The sequence below is a fragment of the Heliangelus exortis genome, chromosome 8 (genome assembly GCF_036169615.1).
Source record: "Heliangelus exortis chromosome 8, bHelExo1.hap1, whole genome shotgun sequence".
Taxonomy (NCBI): Eukaryota; Metazoa; Chordata; class Aves; order Apodiformes; family Trochilidae; genus Heliangelus; species Heliangelus exortis.
Window position 1 is genome coordinate 1,805,090 of NC_092429.1, and position 23,260 is coordinate 1,828,349.

General features: G+C 43.1%; 1 protein-coding gene and 1 long non-coding RNA gene across 6 annotated transcripts in view; one reads left to right on the plus strand and one right to left on the minus strand.

Annotated features, from left to right (window-relative positions):
• Positions 1–265: 265 nt before the first annotated feature.
• LOC139798841 (uncharacterized) lies at positions 266–22,890 on the plus strand. Of its 3 annotated transcripts, XR_011726997.1 has the most exons (5): positions 266–463; positions 973–1,094; positions 6,967–7,071; positions 16,043–16,225; positions 21,373–22,890. It is a non-coding gene; the product is annotated as an uncharacterized lncRNA (long non-coding RNA). The 3 variants fall into 3 exon arrangements; XR_011726999.1 differs by lacking the exons at positions 16,043–16,225; positions 21,373–22,890 and adding an exon at positions 11,091–11,365 and having other exon boundaries at positions 318–463; XR_011726998.1 differs by lacking the exons at positions 16,043–16,225; positions 21,373–22,890 and adding an exon at positions 13,431–13,738 and having other exon boundaries at positions 320–463.
• Positions 8,586–23,260, minus strand: part of CACHD1 (cache domain containing 1) — a 92,724-nt gene continuing 78,049 nt past the window's right edge. The window contains exons 17-27 of one of the 3 annotated variants that reach the window (XM_071749919.1): positions 20,398–20,520; positions 18,316–18,415; positions 18,089–18,205; positions 16,637–16,797; positions 15,851–15,937; positions 15,483–15,599; positions 14,661–14,812; positions 14,227–14,388; positions 13,376–13,453; positions 12,309–12,410; positions 8,586–10,263 (exon numbers count right to left, since the gene is read on the minus strand). In XM_071749919.1, coding sequence (XP_071606020.1) covers positions 10,025–10,263; positions 12,309–12,410; positions 13,376–13,453; positions 14,227–14,388; positions 14,661–14,812; positions 15,483–15,599; positions 15,851–15,937; positions 16,637–16,797; positions 18,089–18,205; positions 18,316–18,415; positions 20,398–20,520 — 1,438 coding nt within the window. In that variant the 3' untranslated portion in view covers positions 8,586–10,024. Of the gene's footprint in view, positions 10,264–12,308; positions 12,411–13,375; positions 13,484–14,226; positions 14,389–14,660; positions 14,813–15,482; positions 15,600–15,850; positions 15,938–16,636; positions 16,798–18,088; positions 18,206–18,315; positions 18,416–20,397; positions 20,521–23,260 lie in introns of those variants that run through there. The other 2 variants (XM_071749920.1, XM_071749922.1) reach the window with 2 other exon arrangements.

Below are 23,260 nucleotides of genomic sequence, written 5' to 3' on the forward strand. Positions count from 1 at the left end.
TATTATAACAAACTATTAGTGTGAGATCTGATCTAAGGCAAATCTCATATTGTTAGAAAATCAAGATTTGACAGGTCGCCATTCTTAGAGAAATGTGACTGAAAAATAAGGATATTTTTCAATTTTCAGATGAAGATTTGCATTTTAAAGACATTTAAATAACTCTTCCAGCACAGGCTTCACAGTAGACTGTAGCTGAACTAAAAAAAAAAAATAAAACAACTTGCAATATTAGTTCTAAAGAGTTGTGGAGAAATCTAAGTATTTTTATTGCTTGGAGATTTTTATATATATAAAAGACTATTTTGTAGCTAAAAGTATTCCTCTCCTCCTCAGATTTCATTCTGTAAACAGGTAACTGGCAGGGCACAGGAACTGCCAGCTAAAAGGCAACTACAAAGTGCTGAGAGAAGAGCAGGAGAGATCAGAATGACTGCCACAGCCCATGGAGATGAACAAGGAGGTAAGCACCTCACATTCCCTCATTTGACAACCAAAATCAGCCAAATAAGCACCAGCAGCAATAACCAGTATCAACCCGACTTTTGAACTCACCCCTGTTTTGAACTCCATTGCACCCACCTGGAGAATGAAAATAGTTTGAAAAAAGAGAGCAACCAAAATGAGGTGCCAATAAAGCACAGAAACGGAGCAACCCAACAGTCCAACCTCCTCTGAGCCTCCACAGGGGCAGCAGGGCATCAGCTGCACACTTGACAAGTGAATATTTTGCCTATTTTACCACACAGTTTCAGCCAGAAGTACCAAAACCCAAGGTTGGTAGCACAGCTCACTGTCCTCTGTCCTGGTTCTGGCCACTGCTCCTTCAGCTCAGCCATTCCCCCTCAGCTGCTTTGTACCTGCTTTTAGCAGTAAAAATAAACTCTTTTAGCCTCAAGTCTTTGCTAACCCATGCTGTGAGAGCTGACACAGGGTTGGGAATCCTCTCACAAGCCCCTGTTGCATCTGCAGGAGTGGGAAACATCTTCAGGAAGATGCTGGGATGCTGCCACTCAGGATGAAACATAAGTGGTAACAGTGTCCACCCAGCTGTACCCAGGGGAGGAGGGAGAGGAGGACAGTGGTCCAAGCAGGTGTGTATTTTCCTTAATTAATTTCATCTTGTTGATTACAGACCATTCTTCTCTACACAGACATTGTATGCACATGATTTAGGGGTATACTGTTAAGCCACTTTGTTGCTTTCAAAACAAAGCTCTGCCCCTAAACATTCCTCAGTTTTCTAATGCACTCCCACGATGTTTCCAATTTGCTGCAAAAAGCCCTTTTTAAAAATAGCAGAAAAGTATAGTGATCTGCAAGTGTAGCTCTGGTCACATTGCTGACTTGATGTTATTATACAGATAAGCCACTTTGCTGTAATTTAATTTAGTGCACTAAATTCCTTGTTAATTAAGAGTAATGTACCCATCTACAGCAGTTGCTTTTGCTTCTAAGCTGAAGATTAATTTAGCCACACTTCCACAGCTTGGAAGAAATACAAGCCCTATCTGTTTCTTCATTTTCATGGGATAAGAGTGCTAAGAGCTAATTGTGTCACAAACATTTATATTAAGGATGCCCTCAGGCATAAATGTCCCTGTTCAAAAGTACAAACAAATTCAGATCTGTGCCAATAAAATAAAAGCCAACATTTAGAATGTTTGCTGGATCTCAAAGACCAGCAAACACCAGGTATACAAGATACCAGGAGTGTTATCTGTGAGCTCTTCTGGTAAGGGACTTGTTAAGTAAAAAAGAAATCTTAAAAATTTACTGGAACCTGAACCAATGGGATGGGTGTGTATCCTGCAGTGAGGGTGGGGAATCCCAACAGTTGCTCCCAGTTCAAATCTTCCTTAAAAATCCTGGATTGCTGGCTCCACTTCATGTGAACAGGGTACAGACAATACTTTCTTCAATCTATTATTCTATCCGCTGTTTCAAGCTCTAACTGCTCCCCATGCTTTGTTAAGAAACAAAATCTGAATCCCAAAGATGCAGTTTCAGTTATCAGCAGTATTAATTAGTTGAGTGATGATCATCTAGGTGCTCAGTCAATAGTCAGCTCACATACCACAGATCTACCAAAACATTCCAGAGGTGGTGCCAAAAGAAGTTCCTTTCACCATTTCCCTGACCAATTTAAATCCCTTTGGCGTTCTCAGTGTAACATTTTGTAGTGCAGGAAGAGTGGGAAAATGAATTTCAGATCAAATTACCAGCCTGGAAGAGCACAGTGAGCAACTGATCTCACAAAGCAAAAGCTTGGTAACCCCTCCCTGGAACTACAGCCTAGTCTTGGGCTTGGCTCATTCTGCAGGGTTACAATTCCCTAATTAACCACAAGAATAATTCAGCCTGTCTAGACTGCACTTTTGTTGAGAAAGGTATTGTGATGTGTAAGTCCTCCCAACTAAGTGCTAAGCTCGTTTTAACACCCCAGATCTTTTGATTAATGTTTCATTCCCCAAGCACTTAGGGACTGCAGTTATATAGGATCAGACTTCAGCTGCCAGATGGGCACCAGATCTCCTCAGAGCCCCCAGCAGCCACACACTTCATTCAGAGCTGCACTGCCAACAAGCAGTGACTTATATTCACTTTATAGGAGCCTTATAAGTCCTCTGCATGGCTCACACTCACTGGGATGTGTCAGGTACTGCTCTGAGTGACCAAAAAAGGGATGTTCCTTCACTCCTGAAACATTCCCCCACACAGGCACAAACACACTTTACCCACAGCCAAACGTTTTCTTTTTAAGTGGAACCTGATAGCTATTAAAGTTGGTGTTAAGGCTGCTCCTAAGAGTGTTGGGAGTGATGGATTACCTCAGTAACTGGGTAGCAATTTTTCCTCAGTTCCCATTCTGTAACACAGTGATCTGCAAATAAACAGTAAAAAGATACAAGAGCTAAGAGCTGTAGCTTGTAAAGCAAGTAATTATTCTGAGGAAATCATTACACTGAAACATAATGTAATGGTCTATTTTGGGAATCGTGGTCTTTGCAGTAGAATTTAGAACCTTTGTTGCCTAATTGCATATAATTAGCAAATCCATCTGAAGGTTATATTCAAAGACAGAAAAAAAAAAAAAATCTCAAAACAAACCACCACAAAACAAGTAACAGCTTCTTGAATAATGACTGAGAACAAAAGAAAATACAATCAAACAACAGTTGAAAGTACAGTCCTCTGCAAATAATGGTCCTAAAGGCCAAAATTATTCACAGGGGAACTTGAGCTCCTAGAACAATGCCCTCCCTGCTTTCAATCCCTGTTCTTCCCTCCATGGCCTTTATTTTTCCTCATTTCCAGAGTCACCTTCAAATTTAGTCATAACTTCTTGGTAGCAAGTACATTTTGGCAACTTTATTATTAAAAAAAAACCCAAAAAACCTCACCAAAACATTCCTTGGTTTTCCAGCCAAAGGAGGTACAACCCCACATTCCTACAAGGAGTATTTTTACTGGCTGACCTGCTCACATGCTGGCAACTGTAGTTTCCAATCTTTCTGTCTCAGATTCTCTGTAAGGGCCTCTTTTTTTGGGAATTGGGAGGTGGTATTGATAGTTCAGAGGAAAAATGGGAACTCACACTGCTGAATTAAAGCATCCACAAGGCCAGATGGCTCCATCTCCATGACTGTGTCATTTACAGCCCTTACAGATCTGGCTAATTATAAACCTGAAGAAAATCTTTGATTAACTGAATAGCTAATACATTCTGGGAGTGAGCAGGCATCTTCCCAGCAATTTGTGTTGATATGACAAACTCATCAGTGATTTATCCCTGCCAGCAAAGGTTGGAATTTGAAACACCCCCACAATATTTTTATCCTCAAAAAACACTCCCAACTCCTTAAATACAGGAAAGCAGCACAAAGGATGTAACACAAACTGAACTTTGCCAGTGCATTCTTAAAACAAAATTTATGAGACATTCAGACATTCTGCCATTCAGTCATAGAAGTGTTGCCATAGTAACTGGTGTGCAACCTGCCTTTTTGCTATAAACTCACTGAAGTGTCAAACTGCTCCGTGGTGATTCTGGTTTTTTTCAGGGGGAGCAAAAAGAGCCCATCCCCTTCCTGTCATCCACACTCTCTGGCTGAAGTTCCAGCAGCAACACATTTTGGCTTGTTTAGAGATTTCCTTGGCTAAGCAGCACTGGAAATAAACACACTTCATGAGGTTATTTTGCAGGAATTAGATTACATAGTTTAACTAATCAGCTTTTGATCTCTTTCTCCCACTTGCATGTGATTTGCATACGTTACTCCAAGAGGATTGATAACTGGGAGCAAACTGTTGCTGAAGTGAAAGAAAAGATGGAAAACTGAAAATAAGTGTACCAAAAGTATTTGACCACGTTCCCAGTTTCCTGCAGCTCTCAGTGCCAATGTTTCTCAGCATTGCTCTCATTTCCTTACCCCTTGGTACAGGAGAAGAGTTTTAAAATTAGAAAAACCCATCAGTGTTGATCAAACTGCCAATATTTGGCAATCCAATCCAAGGCTGGCCCATCATTCAAGAGGAGAGAATGTCAGTTTTAGAAGAACGAGGCCATGGGATGGCACCACCTCTTTCTGCACATTTTTTCATGCATTTTTTTCACTTCTTCTGCTCGTAAAAAGTGCTGGCTGGACAGCCTCAGAGGCTGAGGTTGTTCCCTTTATCCATGGAGTAGCTCTGTACTCACACCCTTGCCTTTTGTTGCCAGGTGGAGGGTGGGGTAAAAATGTTCCTGTGCTTTTTGGCCAATGTTTTCCCTTCCTTGCTGTCACCCTTTTTCTGTTCCATTAGTGGCAATAACAGCAGAGAACACTTGTCCAGGCAGTGCTCCAACAACCTGGTGGTTTTGCCACTGTCAGCTATAAAAACATAGAATAAACCAGAACAAAACATAATTGTTCCTGCTGGCTCCCAGCTTCTGAGAGGAGTTCCATCCACTGCTACCCCTAACGAAACCAGCCCAGGGATAACAACAGGGAATTTTTAATTCCACAGAATTTAGACAAGGCTACTGTGGTTTATCTGTGAGCTGAAGGTGAGACTGCAAGATCTAATAAAATGTTCCACTTCTGCCATCAAATCCGAGCTCCTTTCCAGGCACTGCTATTGCTAACATTTCAGGATTGTATATGGGACACATCAAGTGCTTCCTGAAAATCCCACTGGAAGTTTGCAGAAGAGAGGGACAGGATTCAGCCTTTGCCTGGAGTCAACCAGAGTGCCTGATCTGCAGGCTGCCACACACAGTCATAAAGCCACTTTGGAAACTCCTCTTCACACACCCCATCAGATTTCTTCTGAATTTCTGCCAGCTCAGGCTCCTTTGGGTTCCCAGGCAGAACAAGTGTCTACCCCAACCTCAAAAAAAATCCCAATCCAAGGGCTGGGAAGCATCAGATAAAACAGGGAGCAGCTCTGCAAAAACGTAGCAGCAATGTTTGGCACTTCACTAACCAGGCAGGGCTGGGAGGACTTCACTCCTGGACTTGAGTGTCTAAATTCCACTGCAGCCTTGGCTTTGGAAATGCAAACCCTTCTGGGCCAAGGTCCTTCTGTGCCTCAGTTCAGAGCACATAAAAGCAGAGTAAAATAATTTCCTCTCCTCACGCAGAAGTGCTGCAAATGAAGTAACACGAGATATTCTGTGGCACTTAATATTACTTCTAAATAGTTAGGGTCCATGGCAAAGGGGGGGATTGTACAGCAAAACAATTCAACAGTTACCCAATTAACTGCTAGAGGAATTAATATTCCAACCATCACTGAAAGCTTAGTGCAGGCTCCTTTGAAAATCCCAGGCATAGCTGGGATTCTCTTTTAAGAACAAATTAAATGGGTAGCTAAGAGCTATGAACACTGCAAATTAATCTTTGCACTTCCATGCAGCCTTTTGGATTACCTGTACTTTCATAATGTGATCCAGGGCTTATGCATCCTATTTTTTTCCCTTCCCTTTTCCATATTTGCTGCCAGATTACATTTGTATTCTGACAAATCTACTTTCTATCCTCATCACCATTTCTGGGTCACTTAACAGAATAAAGCCTTTGAAAGCCAGAGACCTCATTTTGACCAGTTATAGTCACAACTACTGCTGCACATGTGAACATCTCATGAATCCTCACCTGTCTTCTCTCTCATTGCCAAGGGCAAGGTTAAAGATAATATTTCATGGCTTAAGTGGCCTTATAAAATGTTCATGGACAAATGGTAACATACTCTTCTTTCCAAATCACATCTTTTATCAAGGCAATAATGTAAACAAATAAAAAAAAAAAATCATCTCAGTTAATTTTCAAGCAATCTATTCTGTACATGTGAACAGCTTTTATCTCTGGGCAGGCCAGCTGGGTCATTGGATGAAGAACCTGCTTGTCCCAGCTAGGAAAACCCAATACTCCTCACAGCTCTCAGATACTGAAGGCATGAAGGCAGTCTGAGTGAACACAAACCAAAGGCTGTGCTCAGTTTCATTTCAGAAGAGCTTATTCTGGAAGGATGAAAGAAAACCTACAGGAAATGAATACAAACAAGTTTCAAAAATTAAACAAGTGGAAAACAAATGGCCATAAAATCTACCAGATCTAGGTAAAAAGGATACAGGGTGTGAGTCTAAGTCAAGCAGCTAACTGCTTGTTTTATGATCTTGCTCCTCAGTCAACAGTAGAATAGTGATGGGAAGGGAAGGTCATGGCCCAAGCAACAAGGGCAATAAAAATGGAAGAGCTATCACACAGCTTCTTAGAAATCTTGATTACATCCATGTTCCCTCCTCTAGGTATCAGGTTTTGTTTGAAACAAACTACAGTATCTTTACCAGCAGGGCACTGACTCCTGCTGGGACAAGGTTAGCTGTCAGCATCTGAAGCTGTGATTTGGGTCAACTCTGGATCTGTATTTTCCCCTTAATTATTCCTTAATAGTAACAATTTTGGGTTTTCTCTCTTCCAGCAGAAGCAACCTTGTCCAGACCCCAGGAAGCAAGAGCAGTTTGTGTGTCCCAGAACAACAGTGATGAAGCTGCAGTGAGGTGCAGCTCTACAAAAGCTTTTAAAGGTAAAAAGCAAGGGGAGTTAATTGCTGCCCCTTTTTGAAAGCTGTCCAAAGGAAAGTGTTCTGCAACACTCAGATATCTTTCTGGCAGGGCTGCAACACAGAACACTGGGAGCAGTTTCTGCCTGGCACGTAATATGATGAACAACCAAAAAAAAAAAAAAAAAATCTCTCCCCTGAAATGTTATTGTAGTTAAGAAAATAGTATTATTGAATTTCACAGTGTGTTTATGTGCATTGCTTTCTGATATATTTTGAACAGAAATTGTTTCTCCTAGTAGAGAAAAATGTGTCCAGAATATGCATTAACTTATTAATGTAGTTATTAACCCCACTGGGTTAATAAGCATATACATACAGCCTGTGGTTAACACTGCAATTTGATTTAAGATAGATTGAATGAGATGTTTCTCACTACAGATGTGCTCCACAGCCTTATCTGGTGTAAATTAACATCAGGGCCAGAGCAGGCAGGCAAGTGCAGATCAAGCCAAAGGTGTGCTCTGCTTTATTTCTGCTTATTTGATATCCAAGGCAACTGTTCTAATGTTGCTTGACATAACAAACCACAACTGGGGAGTTAACTACTCAAGTTCAAGACCTGCTGCTGCTGAGCCAGATTCCTTCACCTGCATGTAGACAGTAAAATGTAAAATCCAATTTAAATTCTGCTTTACAAGTCAGTGACTTCCAGAGACTTCTGTCAAGTGGTAGAAGCTGGAGTTCACCCACCAGCTGTTATGTTACATTCACAGCTTTGCACAAATAAAGTCCTCGTTGGAACTGCCAACCTCATTTACCTCTGAATTTTAGTGTGAGTTCTACAGGACTTGGATATCAACTCAGCATCTTGTCTGATGTCTCCCACAAACTGTGACTGAAACTTACATACAGCTGAACAGTTTCCACACTGAAAAATATCTTCCCTTCAGACTTTAAACATCCTGCTTTTGGCTGGCCATGTTGTTCTGTGGTCGAGCAGGAATATAATGCAGCCTCTTCTAAAAGCAAATCTGAAAGAGCCAGTTTGTCCATTACTCAACAACCAGCATGAGTTTAGGTTTCAAATTAGAAGTTTTAGCAAGTTGTTCCTACAGCTTGACACACTAACTGTTGCAGGGCATCAGATTCATGCCTCTGAGAGCATGAAGCAGCACTTAATACATCTCTACTGACATCTGGTCAGCAAAAAGCCACAACCCAATCCCTACACAAACACAGCAGAACAGCAAACCCAGTGTAACACGTAAGAAAAAAAAAACCAATTATTGATTTGGGGAGTCTACACAGTGGCTGACCACTTCCAGAAATGTTAATTTAAAAAACAAAACAAAAAAGGCAGCTTTAAAAACATTTGTCCATCCTGTCATTGAGGTGTAAAGTTTATATCTTTCAGAATTGTTGGTACAGACAAGAACCTGATCCAAAGTTTCATTCCCATTACAGCACTCATTCAGCCAGAAAATTAAAGGGAACTGAGACAGACTAATTCCAATCTAGCCAGTTATCCACAGCACTATACTTTATATACAGTTTATTTCACTAGAGCTTTCAATTTTATACATAGTATAAAGGGGTATCCTGGTATCACACATATAGTTATTTTACTGTACTGTTTAAAACCAATTTTTTACATAATACAGTATTAAGTACCATATTAATTAAAACAAATTATTTTTTTTAAAAGCCTACATATAAATGGATGTTTATCATACACACAGTGCAAGAATGTTCTCGTATCATTGTAATAATCACCAAATGTGAATCTAAAATACAACACTGTGATTTCCAACTATTTTATCATTCTGATCCCCTGGGTTGTAGACAGATTGATTCATCTTGGCTTGAATTACCAAGTAATGTTAAATGCCAGACAAACAGCAGCAGCTTAAAATCATGACTTCAGGAAGATCACCTTCCACAGTAACCCAAGTTTTACAGAACACTGGTTTATCCCTACTTCTGTCCTTTGGAAACAGGAGAATGGCACAGATTTCATTTGGAATTACCTGGTAACTAATGCTAAATAAATTCTGTATTTATTACTTCCACAGAGGAAACCTTTAAGGGTGATCAAAGAGGTAAAGCTGGAGATGTTTATGGGCAGAATTCTCATCATTTTAGTAGCCGAGTACAGAATTTCTCCTCTGCAAATAGGAAGAAAAATACTGTGATCTAAATCAGGTTTATGATATTTACAGAAAACAATTGTGGAAAAGAAAGTATTCAGAATGTAAACACATCAGAAAGGACTTCTTCATTTTCCCTTTTGCAGAGCAGGGCAGTGGATGAGTATCAGCTAATAAAAAACAGATGTCTTCCTCAGAAGAACCACTTCAGCATCACAGAATATACGTGGTAGTCGTTGAGAATTGCTAACATGTTTTCTCCCTCCCCTCCCCCCAGAGTCTCAAAGTTCAATAAATAGTAGAAAAATAATCCTTTACTTAAAAATCTTGAGATGCATTGTCCCAGCCTCCACACAGCAATCGCTCGGAGCAGTGAACTCTCTCTACGTGCGAAACAAACCACTGAGAACCCAACAGCCTCCCCTCCCCTCCTGGCTCCTGCCTGGCACTTTTTCAGTCTTCAGCTGCACATTTCTGCTCTTCCAGTTAAGGAAACCAAATCATCTCTGGCTCTTTTAAGATCCCTTTCTCCTCTTGGCTCAGCCTCACGGGGCTTCCAAAGCTTCAGCTGCTGTATAAACTCGCGTCCCTGCTCCTGGAGGACTAACGTGCCTCCTGCTCCATTTTATTAAATGTTATGGCAGGTCCATTCATCAAGCACGTTTCCCTTCCACTCCAGAGCCAACTTTACATTTAGAAAAATGTAAAGCCTTTAGGCCTAACACTTGAAATCATTCCTGGGGAAAAGCGTGGAAACCCAACTGCCCCTCGCCGCGCGGATCGTCGTTCACAAGTGACGTTAATTGTGTCGTTGCTGTTGTTGTTCATTAACACTCAGCATCCACAGTGTGTACTGTGACTGCAGCCTGTAAATGGTGGCTGTGGTGAAGGGTTGGGTGGTGCAACCGGTAGTGGTGAAACTTGTGACTCAACAGGGCAGCTGTCTGAGGTGGTGTGTCCAGGTCTAAGTCTTCGTCGTGGTTCCCAACATCAACACCAGCAGACAAGGGGTCGTTGTTGCAGGGAGGGTTCTCACTGTCTTCCTGAGGACTCATAGTGCTGTAGCCTAAAAATCAATCAGAAAAGCAAGATGAGAAGTTAAAGTTCCCCAGCACTGACTGCTGCACCCATCATGGAATCAGACTCAATTAGTGCTTTAGAGCAAATAAACCAATTTCTTTTCTTTAACCAACAGAAAAGCCAAAAAGACCCCAACAAACAAAGCCATCCTCTCCTGTCAGTTCATAATGGATCCCTTTCCCTATTCCTGTCCTTGTTTGTAAGCTTTGGGGAACTCTGATCTGTACCACCCCAGTCACAATCACACACTGAATAGTCTGGTACAGCAGAAATGCTGGCACTGATTTTAAAACAAAACATAGCAGGATTTTTTGGGGGGAGTGGCATCTTTTCAGCTCTTACTTGGATTTTTGCAAACCAAGAAACAAATGGAATCCTCTACACCACCTCTCTACACCATCCTTCCCTAGTAAGAGTGGCCAAATATTGCCTCTGGAAGCAGCAGTACTTCTTCAGATCATCTTGTATAATCTAAAAGCAGCAGAACAAACAAAGCCACCTCAGGTTTCTAAATGCAAAACCACAAAATTGAAAAAGAAAGAAAAAAGTGTTGCTTTAATTAGAAAAATAATCCTTATCTGAAACCTTTGGCTAAGAGCTGAAAACCCAGTAATGCTTCTGAGCATCACGGTCAGGTTTGCAGCTTGAGACACCTAAAACAAGTGTGTTAAAAATATCACCCAAAGCTCCTTCTCATTTCCCATGCTCTGAGTCACAGTTTCTAACTGGCAGGGAGGAATTGGGGAAGACGACTGGGCAGCCCTTTGAAGAAGATGGAATTACAGAAACTAAAAATAGACACCTACTTTTCAGAAACAAGGAGACAGCTCCCCCGCTCACCCTGATGTGTTGAATTGAGAGACAGGAAGGATTTGCCAGGAGTGCAAGAAATGGTGCAAAAGGAGCATTAGGTAAGAAAATCTGCCTTGGCACAGGTAATCTGACCCCAAATCCAGGGTAATTCCTCCTAGAGCAAGATTGTCCCTTGGACATCTGTTCCAAGGAAGGCTTTGGCCTTTAGATGTCTTGTCCCTCAGCAATTCCATTAGTGCAACCACTGTCTGAATAATTGAACAGGTCTGTAACATACCCAGCTCCAGAGCTGACATCTGTGGCAGGCTGCTCTGTCTAACCCTCCTCTTAGTTTATATTAAGCTTCCCCATGAGTCAACAGCCTGACACCCTTCCCACAGCTTTCAAGATTTAAGAAGACTTTAGTCTCAGGGCATGAGAGACGTTTCAGAACTCCCTGAATCTAAACAGGGTTCAAGTGTGTGTGTGTGGGCAAACTCACGTGGCTGAATCCCCTTTGCTGCTCAACATTTGCACAGTTATTGATGGTTATTTGCCTCAAGGTGACCTAAAATGTCCCCTGTGGTGATGGTAAGGACTCAACCTGCAAGAGCAAGGCTAAGTGTGTTCAAGTGTGTGTGTGTGGGCAAACTCATGTGGCTGAATCCCCTTTGCTGCTCAACGTTTGCACAGTTATTGATGGTTATTTGCCTCAAGGTGACCTAAAATGTCCTCTGTGGTGATGGTAAGGACTCAACCTGCAAGAGCAAGGCTAAGGAGGCCCCTGACTCACTGGTCTCTAAATCCAAGCTTACTTCACCCCACCAAATGCAGGTGTGCAGCACATGTTGCTACAATTTCCATGGAAGATGTGCACGTCACGGCAAAGAGAGGAGCAGTAGGGATGCTGACCTCATTGCATGGGACTTCCTGTCTTCCAGAAGGAGAATTCCATGATCTCAACTGAACATCTAGACTGTTAAGGCTGGGGGTGGAAAAACAGGGAAGCTGGCAGACCCAGAACCACCCATGCAGAGCATGGCACTCATCTGCTGCTCTGACAACACCTCGCCGGACACCTCAAAGGTGTCAAACCGTTTAACCGCGAAGCAACAAGGAGCAAAGTTGGGTTTTTTTGGATGGTTTTGGCAGCCTTATCTGCGAGGTTCCAGGCATCTGGAGGAAACCCATAAACCACAGCCATTAACCTGGGGGGAGGGCAGTGATTCAAGGTCTCACCGTGGTCACTCTCTGTGCCCGACCGTCCCCAGTACCGACGTCTGCGCTCGGGGCTGTGCGCGTGCCGCTCGATCACCGCCGCGATGAACCGGGTGTTACTGACTGCCAGGGGGAAAAAAGAGACACAACAGGTTTTAGAGAAAGGGCTTTGACTCAACTAAATCAGTGGTACAGATCAGGCAGAGGGGAATGGGTTTTCTGCAAAGTCATTCTTCTCAAGTACTACTTCTTTTAGGATGACTGTCAAGTGACAGAGTAAAGAGGTGGTGTTGAAATGTAAAACGGATCAAGATCCACTCAAACTCACTCACTTAAATCTGCTTGGATTAACAGAAATTAGAGAATTACTGTGTCAATGCTAAAGAACCTGTGGCAACACTGAAAGCCAGCTCAAACCGAAACTGAAAAGGACTTGGGAGAAGCAGTAGATGCAAGCCATGAAATCCAGATACACTTATTTTTCATCTTCAAGTGTTGACACAGTTTCAGATCTCAGGTATTGTTTTAGTGAGGGCCCAGAGACAGGGATCTGGTCTGACTCCAGAGCTCTCCCAGAGTTTAGCTGCTCATCTTACAGCAGAGCAGGATCAGGTGCAAAGACCCATTTTTCCTCAACTGAAGGAGTACAAGCATCCCAAATCAATGCAAGGAGGATTTGCTGCCACATTTGTCAGATACAATTGCCAGACAGCCTCTCCTTCCCAAGCCTGAACAAAGGAAGGAGTTTTCCATCCCCTGTACTGTCACAATTGCAATTTTGAAGCTCATCAGAGCTATTTCTGGAAGTGGTCATGATGTGGGGACGTAAGGGGCAAACCTCCTCCACACATAATCAAGATTTGTCTTTTGAAAGTAGAAAATGCAACTTTTCAGCATGAGATTAATGGCACACTAGAACTTGCTGCTGAAGTTAAAACAACGTCCTGCTTTTTTAAGGCTCATCAGCACAGGGCTCCCTCACATATTTTTAATTCTAGCATATTAAGGAAACAAAGAGCTCAGTTACTCTTAAGATTTTCTTACAAAGTGGATTTTTTTTTTTTTTTATGAAGTGGTTTGGTACTTACTGATCCCTCTGTCTTCATGGCTGTCATCGTCTCTCTCGTCCCTATCATTTTCCAGGTTCGACATACGCACTGACATTTCTACACACCATTACAAACAGAAAAATGCAACTGTTAAAGAGAAAAATTTTGGATCATCTTACTAAGGGCTGTCACCCCGGCAACACAGAGGAAGCACTTCGTGTTACTGTGTCAAGAAAAGGAGTCTGAGCTCAGTGGGCTCCTTTTCCAAGAGAAACGGGGCTCAGGATAGCAGGGAAACAAACCTCACATCCCTGACTGGAACAGGATTTAAAGGTGTGAAGAAACTGATTCCAAGTTGAGCTGGGATATAATAAAATATAGAGGTAATGAGCCCTGATCACACTTTTCACCTCAGTCTTTCTGCCTTTCTCAAAAAAAAAAAAAAGCCAGTTTTGTCTCTCAAGAGTCGTGTGGCTTTCCCTGTGTGTAAATATCCTGAGAACATCAAGTGGAGCAGAAGCAGGGAACACGAGTGAAAAAAGACACAGCCCGAGCAGAAAGGGTGTGAAAACTGCAGCACTGCAGAAGCAAACGTGTGGTCTGACATGATCCAGAGGGCTGGAAGTTGGGCTCATCCTTTGCATGTCAAGGATTTTGGGCAATCTCTCCCCGGGCAGCAGCAGGGCTGGCTGCACCCAGGAGAGGGCAGCAGTACACAAAGCACCCTGGCCCAAGACGCGACTTTCAGCAGGGTTGGCAAAAAGAAAACCAAATGAAACAAAACCAAGAAAAAGAGGGTTTGGATCTTGTTTTTTGGTTGGTTTTGTAGGTTTGTTTTGATTTGTTCTTCCTCCCCACCCTTTTGTTTTTCTCAAGAGGTCTCAGCTCACCCTGGGCAGCCAGAGGGGACATGTGCTGGTGACTCCTCCGGTGGATCTGGTGGCGATAGGCGTACACGGCCAGGACAAGCACCATGATGCAGCCCATGATGCCTCCAGCCACTGGGCCAACTGGTGCACTTTTGATCATGTTCAGAGTGATCACCTCGTCTCCTAAACAAAAAGGACAACACAGAGGGCAAAACACCCAACATTAATTATCTGCAGGAATTTTTAAATCAACATCTCTGAAGGTCAGGGAAGATCATGAAGGCTTTCCGGGTGCTTTACTGTGCACAGGCAGGACAGCACCCTGTAAACAGGAGAAGAATTCCAGAAAGGGTACTTCTTAAGGAGAGGAATGTGTAGCTACACTCAGCTACACATTAATATTTTCTCAAATAAAATGGCCACAACAGTATTTACACCAATTTACAACTACTTACCTATTGCTCCCAAGTCATCCACGTAGGGGCTCTTTGCTCCCACAATGCCACCAAAGCATTCCTTCTGAGGGGCACAGTAGGATTTATCCAGATGGGTCTTCCCATCACTGTCTACCATACACCACTCACAGTCCAACACTCCAAAGCAATCCCTGAAAATTAAAAAGGAGATTATATTTACTTTCAAGTTCAGTGCTTCTCATTTGGAATAGCTGTGTCTGGTTTAGAACTGTGAGACAGAGAAGAGGCCAAAATCATCTGTAAATCTTCACACACGTAGGGTTTGGCCCCCCAAACCTTCTCATTAAAAAGCTCATGTACCACAAGGGAAGGTATGCAGGGAAGCTGCACCCTCAGCATGCACCTTCCAAGTCTGTTTGCTTTGGTTTTTTCCTCCAGCACTCAGCCTGAGCACAAGAAGAACTTCCAACACGTAACTCCTACAGTACTGGAGAAAAAAAAAAGACATTTCTCAGCATGATGAAGTCCTGACTATGGTTCCACCCTTTTTGTGCAATCCTTTGGAAGACAGAAGTAAGGATTTGTAAAGTCTGCTCAGAGTATGGTATGTTCTAGCAGCCTCAGTTCCATGGAGACCACACACAAGGAGCGAAAAATAAATAATTCCTCAACGCTTCCCCCTGGAATGCCAGGAACAGAACAGAGAAGCAGGAAACTAGGAGCTGACAGGCAGCCACCACCTCCAACATGCTCCACAGTCACCTCTGTGAAAGCACTGTGGACACTGTGTGTGAAGACCTATTTTCACTGAATTCTTTCAAGAACAGAGTCTGTTTGGAGGGAGGGTGAAGGGCACTTTACCCGCTCTCTGTTCTCTGGTTGCACTGTGTGTTGATGCACTGTGGGAGACCATCCTGGAGGCTTGGATCAATGGCTGTGAAAGTCATGGGCTCCTGGTGAACTTCACAACTTGGATTCCTGCATTGAGGCAGAGAGGAAAGCCTTATGTTGTAAGATGCAGTCAAAGCATATAATCTTATATATATATATCTTATATACAATTATATAATCAAGCACCATCGTTTGTACCTATTACATTGTGTATGTTTAGTTATACTAAAAATACTATTTTATGCTGTAAGGCAGCAATGAACAAACAAACAATTAACTAACAATTTGGTTAACTAACTTCTGCCACTTGCTGTGTGTTAGAGGAGGGTGGTTCTCACCTGCTCTCGGCGTTGGTGAGGTTGCCAGTACATTCGTTTACCTCCAGAGGGCACTCACAAGGGCACTCGCACTCGTTCTGTTCCATCCTTGAAGGACAGAGAACACAAAAAAAAACCACATCAGAGATTTCCACCCTGGTGTCACAGCAGCTCAGGGAGGAGGCTGCTCAATAACCTTTCTCCTTCCCCCAGGAACACCAGGATTCCTTCTCTTCTGGACAATGTATTGATGGAACCTCTCTCATCTCTTACCCACTTCTTGAAACAACCCCTGGACAAGTCCCAGACCCAAGTGATGCTGGTGCAGGCAAAAAAAAAAAAAAAAACAGAAAGAGGAGCCCTCTGGTGAAAAACTACACCAATCCACATAAAATTGTAAGTATTAATATGCAGGCTTGATCTAACTGCCCTGAGAAAATGGTCTTTATTTAACATTATCTATCCAAAGTACACAAACTACCCCGTGTTGTAATATGCTGACATTATGGCAAAGGATTAGAATGGTTTGGGTTGGAAGGGATCTTAAAGCTGCCATGGTCAGGGACACCTCCCATCAGACCAGGGTGCTCCAAGCCCCATCCAACCTGATCTTCAACACTTCCAGGGATGGGGCAGCCACAGCTTCTCTGGGCAAAACCGAGGGCGTGTTAAGTCACCACACACCTTCCCAACAGCACAGGGAAAGCAACGATTTTGTTTTCACTCCAAACCTTGAATCAAGGAAGAATCAGGATCACAGATGGAAGAAGTAAATGCCTGGAGCAGCACATTCCATCTCCTGCTCACCTGTGGCAGTTGAGGCAGAGCCTGTCCACCATGCTGCAGGCACAGAAGGCGAGGGAATCACAGGTCTCGTTGACGATCCCCACGAAGGCGTTGGTGCCTGGGATTCTTGTCAGCCTGTACTTGGAGCAGTGGCTGCCATGCACCAGGTTTGTCAGATCACCCTAGGCAGAAACAACAAACAGTGTTAATGGTGTAGCAAGAAACCTGTTTTTTTGGGATCTTAAGACCGTTCTCCTGCCAAGGCAACCTACAGAGCTGAGGGAATATGACTGCATGGGAGCGCCGCCCTCACAAGGGAAGAGATTTAAAAAATTCATCAGCTTGTTGAGTTTTGCTTCCAAGCTGCTGCTGGGTGGAAAGACTTTTTCTGAAGACAGAAACAAATACAGTTTGCTTGTAAACATTAATAAGCATGGCAGCAGCACTGAGCTGGGGATCAGCCTGACAGCAGGTGACATTTGGCTCCACTGCATCGCTCACTGCACCATCCCTGCTGTGCCAGCCACTGCTGACCTCTGCACAGGGGCTCTGCTCTGACAAGGAGGCACCATCATCACTTGCTGAAAACTTCCTGGCACTTCTGCTCTAAGAAAAATACACCAGAGAACTGCTGAGCTGTGATCTCTTTGGCAGGCTCATTCCTGGTTCCTCTTTGCATGGCACAATCTGAAATCTTTGCTCTGTCCTATCCGATTTCCTTTACACCGATACACTTTCTCTTCTGCATTTCAAGTGTAGGGAAAACTGCCTTTTAAGTCAAAACAATATTTCTGACATTCATTTCCAACCTTCTCCTCCCAGTAATAATTGAAAAGCACTGAAAGAGCAGCTTCTCCCACAGAGCTTAACACCTTGTGAATAATTCAGCACTGATCTTGCGAGGGCGGCTCCGCGGCACCGCTATCGGCATTCACGGTGCAGCAAGAGACAACAGCCCCCAGCTTAGACCCCTCAGCTCCAAAGGAAGATGTGATCTGACAAATGATACTCTGCAAATGCTCATGGAATCTGCATCTAAAAATGCATTTATTTGCTCACCTAGCTACAAGTTTTCAGAGACATTTCCAACTCACGTCGCAGGCGGATGTGACACTGGTCAGAATTGGAAGCCAGAGGTCAGGATCCAAAGACAGAAAAAATCTCAACTATTACTGGGAACTCCTCACCCAGAAACCCAAAACTTATTTTCATGATGCCAGAAGAGACTTTGCAGACATCAACCACAGCTGGGCAGCGACCACATCCACAATCCTCTGTATGTCAACTGACTCCTCAGGGGAGCCAAGTTTGTGCAACCCAGCTCGCTGATTTTGTGTCTGGAGAGGGTGAAGGGAGACCAGTCCCCACAGAAGGCTGGCTTCCAGCCTCCTCTGCTGATCCTTTTCCACCAAAAGAAACCCAACCTGACCCAAGTACATCCAAAAGCAAGATAAAATAGAAAAACACCCTTACCACTAAGCTGGTATTAAATTTATAAAACCGCTGAACCGTTCTGTCGCTGAAGCTGTTGCAGAGGTTTTTCTTGACGAAGTTTGGGTGGTTCAGAATGTCATTTGCTACCAAAGGCTCCTAAGAAAGAAACAGAGTGGTTTATGCCTTGGAAAGCACACACCAACAGCAGCTTCTCCAGCTCAGGAATTAGAAAAAGTGGGAATAAACAAAGGCAGAAGGGGCCAGACCTTGTGTGTGATGTGCTGCTGCTCCACCGGAGCGTGTCCTTTGGGGTCGATGAGAGTGGGGTGTGCCACGAGGTACCCTCTGTCCTCCATGATGAAGCACCTGCCATAACAAACAGAGCACAGAGCTGCCCGTGAGACAGCCTGGGGCTTGAGAGAAATACAGTGAAATAAAACACCATCTTAAATTTACAGCGAGGGGAAGCATTTTAAAAGGCTTCTGTTTATTAAAATAACAGGGCCGTTAAACAAATTCACTGCAAAACGTCTTTAAAATTTATATTGGGTATTTCCCTAAAGCTTTTAAATCTGTTGCTGTTCCAGCAAGCCTGGACCATCAAAAACTTGAAAATGGAACTGATTAGAGACAGTCAGGGAAAGTTATCATTGCCTTGTCTGATCGGGGAAGATCCAGAAATAAATGAAACATAATGAACTGGGAAAGCTTTAACAGTTTATTAATCTTCCATGTTACTAATTAAACAAGAGACTTCCCTCTCTCCTTTAATGACCTCCTGCCTTCGAATCCAATTTTACCAGGGAGATAAATCACTCCTGTCTCATCTGCAGCCTTCCCAACCTTCCCTCTCCCTTTTCAGCTGCGATCCCAGGGCAACGCTGTGGGACCTGTGCCCCTCTTCAGAAACCCCCTGAGTGCTGGGAGGTTTTCAGCCCCACTCTTTTGGGCAGCCCCCGTTTCCATGGCCACCATCAGCCTCCACCCAGAGAATGGGTGACCACAGAAGGGAGATGGGAGGAGGTCAAGGCAGCCACTCCACACCCCCCCAGAGCTCAGCGGGGCAGCAGCCATCGGGGGCTTTAAAGTCCATGATTCCCATGGCAGGCTGCAACCTACAGCAGCTCACAGAGGGAGAGAGCAGATGTATGGATAGATAGGTTGATAATTTAAGCAGTCCCAGAACAGATGGGACTTTAGGTAGACTCAAGAGTCATGAAAACTTTTCGTTGGATTTTTTTTTGTTTTGTTTTAGAAACTCACATTGAAACGTTGTCGTTTTGGTTTTTCTTTTTCCTGAAAGATGCTTACAGGAAACAAGAGAATGAGGAGTGACTGCCCCAGAATGACTACAGAGAGAAAAAGCTTAGTAGATATATATTAAAAAACCCCAAATTCCTGCCAGGTTGTTAAGAACAACCTGCCTCTTAGTACCTGCCTGCATGTACAGAGGGGCTGGAAGTGTTACAACCAGCCTCTATGGGCAAGCAAAGATTGAAATTCCTCATCTAGGGGATTGAGAAAAAGAATGAAGCATCTGATCTTGTTGATTATTAATAGATTTTAACCAGGGGAGAAGGAATGCCAAACCAGAAATCCTGGTATTTTATTTTCTACACTGTAAAATATATATTAAAAAAAACCCAAACCAACCAGAAAATTGTGAGGATGACAGAAAACCACTTCCCTTTCTAAATTTAAGGTTTAAAAAACAAAGAAAGAAACAACAACAATGCCCAAACCATGTCATCAAGTTACTCCAGATCCAAACTGGAATCTACTCCTGCAACCCCACGTGACTTTTCAAAGATAAGGGTAAGGAGGAACAATTAAGATACACATAGGTCTAAATGAAATTAGATACTCCAGATGAAATCAGGCTTCTGAGTAGTGCTCTGCTATGTATTGCTGAGAAAAATGTAGCAAAAGTATATTTTAATAATCACAGTTAAGATAACTAGAGATAACACATCATTATTACATGCTCACAGTAACTAAACCATTAGAGTGAAAACAAACAGAGGAGAAGGGGAAGTGTGTTCATTTAACAAGGAATGTTTCTGTGGGGTTTTTCATCCAGGATTTCAGTGAAGTCTAAATATAACAAAAAAAAAATCAGCTATCTTCTGTTTTTGTACTCCTGCTGGCTGTTTACTTAGCTGATGACAGCTTGATCTTGAATAACACAAGTCCACACAATCTGTGTGAGAAGAATAAACACCAATTTCAGTGGAAATCAGTGTGAACTGAAGGGAACAGAATCCTAAGTTGGAAAGTACCTCTGGGGCATCTGGGTCAAGGAAAAGCAGAAGGCTTCAGCTATTTCTTGCCTGGAAGGAACAGTTTACCTGATTTTGTTTCCTCCATCCTGGTTACAAACTGGCAGCAGGTCCATGAGAACTTTGTAGAAGTACCTCAGGGTGAAGTCAATGCCCATGACTGCCACTGAATGTCCTGAAGACATCTGTGTGCTGCAAAGAGGGGAGGGGAAGAAGGAGAAGTCTTTGATAGCTGTAGTAATAATTAATATTTTAATTCCTCAGTTCCCTACTTGAAAAGGGGACTTGGTTTCCCTGGCAGATAAAGGACCAGCTCAAATCCACACCTCCAGCATGGTTCACCTGTTCCTGTTTGAACAACCAGTTCTGGCAGAGAGAAGCATTCCTGCAAATCCCAAATCCCTGCAGTGAAACTGCACTTCCCCAAAGCAAGGAGGAGACAGGCAAGGAAGCACTGGATCAGAACCAAGAACTGACCCAGTCTTCCTGCAGAGTGCTCTGCCTTAGCTCCTACACCTCGACCACCTTCAGATGGTTCATGTTTAGCCATATAAATTTAGGATTCAACATTCCCAGGCAGCTGGGTGGGTATGAAGGTGCTGGCTAATGAGCAATGTGTTGAATGACTCCAATCCCATCCCACTACCAGGCTGGAGTTAGACAGGAGTAATTAATTCATGTTAACCTGGCCCTGCCTCTCCCTGCCTGGTGATTCCAACCCATGTCACTTAACAAACACTCCCATTTGGTATTTTCCCCCAATTTAATAAAACAAACACTCAGGGAAAGGGCAGAACCTGGAACTTGTTCACCAGCACTGGCAGCAGTGCAATATTTTGCCCACACTGAAAAAACCTCTTGTGTTTCTATTTTCACACACCAGTTTGGGAATATACCCAGTTGCCTTGGCAACTGCTCCAGCAAAGTCCAATAAAACAGTCTCAGGATGATCTACAGCAGTGTATTGTCTCACAGCTCTATAATAGAATATCAAAAAGTGCAACTTTTGCTCAGTTGTAATATTTCAACTTTCTTATCCACCAGTGAAGCAACTGCAAGAAGCAAGAACCAAGTCTTGACATTTGGCTGAGACCATCTGGATGCTGACAGCTCCCTATAAAAAGTAAGTTCTATTTATCATGTTATTTTTCCACGACTTCTTTTCCTAGCAAATTCCCAACTTCCCCTCAAAAGGAACATCCAGACAGTCAAGACCTCTTGAATCAATACACCTGAACTAAGGTCCAAGTCCCCACTGGGCATCAGAGCAGTGAGGTTCTGCAACAGAAGCCTTCTGAAACACTAAGAGGAAGAAATAATAAGAGGAAAAATAACATATATTTATTACAGCAGGTCATTAAAATGATTCTATCACGTGGTGGTCTGCAGTAGCCTGGGGGTACTGAGCAATCCCTGTCACTCTTACATTTCTAGCACCCAAACTCTCAACCTTTGTGTCCTGCAGCACTGAGCTGGCATGGCCATCCTCTCCCTGAAGGGCAGAGAATGAGCAGCTCACCCCCCAAATTGCAGGGTGAGCTATTTTGCACCTCTTTGTGCCTCTTGTTGATGACAAAGGAGACACCTTTGACTTGCCACTTTGTAAAATTTCTGTATAATTTTATCTCTGAAGATAGGAATAAAAATGTTTAGAAAAAAGAAGGTAACTGAAGGCCACAGCTGGACTATCCAGGAGGCTGCTGGCAGCCCCCAGCCATATAAAACCAATTCTGGTAACTGAAGTTTGTTTACTTTAAAAGAGGTGAAGATGTAGTCAGACCTGATTTGTGGATTTATAGAGGTAGATTCCAAAAACCTGCAGTTCATTTATTTGTAACTTTACTCCATTTCATGAAGAAGGAATGGGAAAAAGGATGACAGTGAAGCAGCACAGATACATTTCACTTGGTGTGACAAGGCACCAAGCTATGAAGTTACTGCTCTGTCCTAACAAACAAAAAGCCATTAGGAACCCTGTAAATATTTTAGACTCATTTTAAAGCATTAAATCCTGGTTCCCTGACACAAGCTCTATTTTATTCCCAGCCAAAAACCAAAGCAAGTACAAATGGAATGGAAATGAGGGCTAAGCATCAGTTCCAGATAAACCAGGGTTGTTATCTGAACCCACACAGCAGCTCCTAATGCAAGGATGTCTGTTTAACTCTACTGACTCCTTCCCCACTCCTCTGCTTTTTTAAAAACTAAGACCTCTTTGGGGATTATAACTGCACATGACTGCAAGCTTGAGAGGTCATGTTTACCCAGGAATCACACTCCCATCTGCCAAACTTTGTTTAACCCTTCTTTAATCATGTTCTAAAAACCCACATGAGCTGTAAGTTCTTAAAGCTAACTGAACAATTGCTTGCTAGATAAAAATCAGAATTTTGATTAATTGCACTTCTCTTCTTACAGAAGTGCTCATTTCCCTTCAGTGAATTCCTTTGGGAGAAGCACCACGCAGGCATTAGGCCTGATAATACTCCTGCCAAAAAGGAGAAGCAGATGTCCTGTGGTGGGAAATCCCAAACAAAGCTGAGATGTCTCTAAGAGGAGTAGAAAAAACAAGTGTCCCAAGCTCTGCTGGCTTTGTGCTCTGTGGGGTCTCAGCTGTGGAGTGTGCAGAAGCCACATGCTCAGGGAAAGTCTTGGAAAAGACTTTGCCATCTCTGAATCTTGGGAGAGCTTCTGCTTGAAAGGTTTTGTGAATATTCTGTAACCTTCCTGAAAGAGCCCAGATCTCACACCAAACCTCAGCCTGGCCAAGGAGCTGAAGCAAAGAGGTCCTTGAGGAAAGGCTCATCCCAGCACTGCCAAGAGGTTCACAGGGAGAATGACTCCATTTTTCCTGGTGGAGATGTTTACACCAGGATGATCCTACAGCTCCATGTAGGGTTTTGTGGTTCATTTATCAACAAAGCTACAGAAC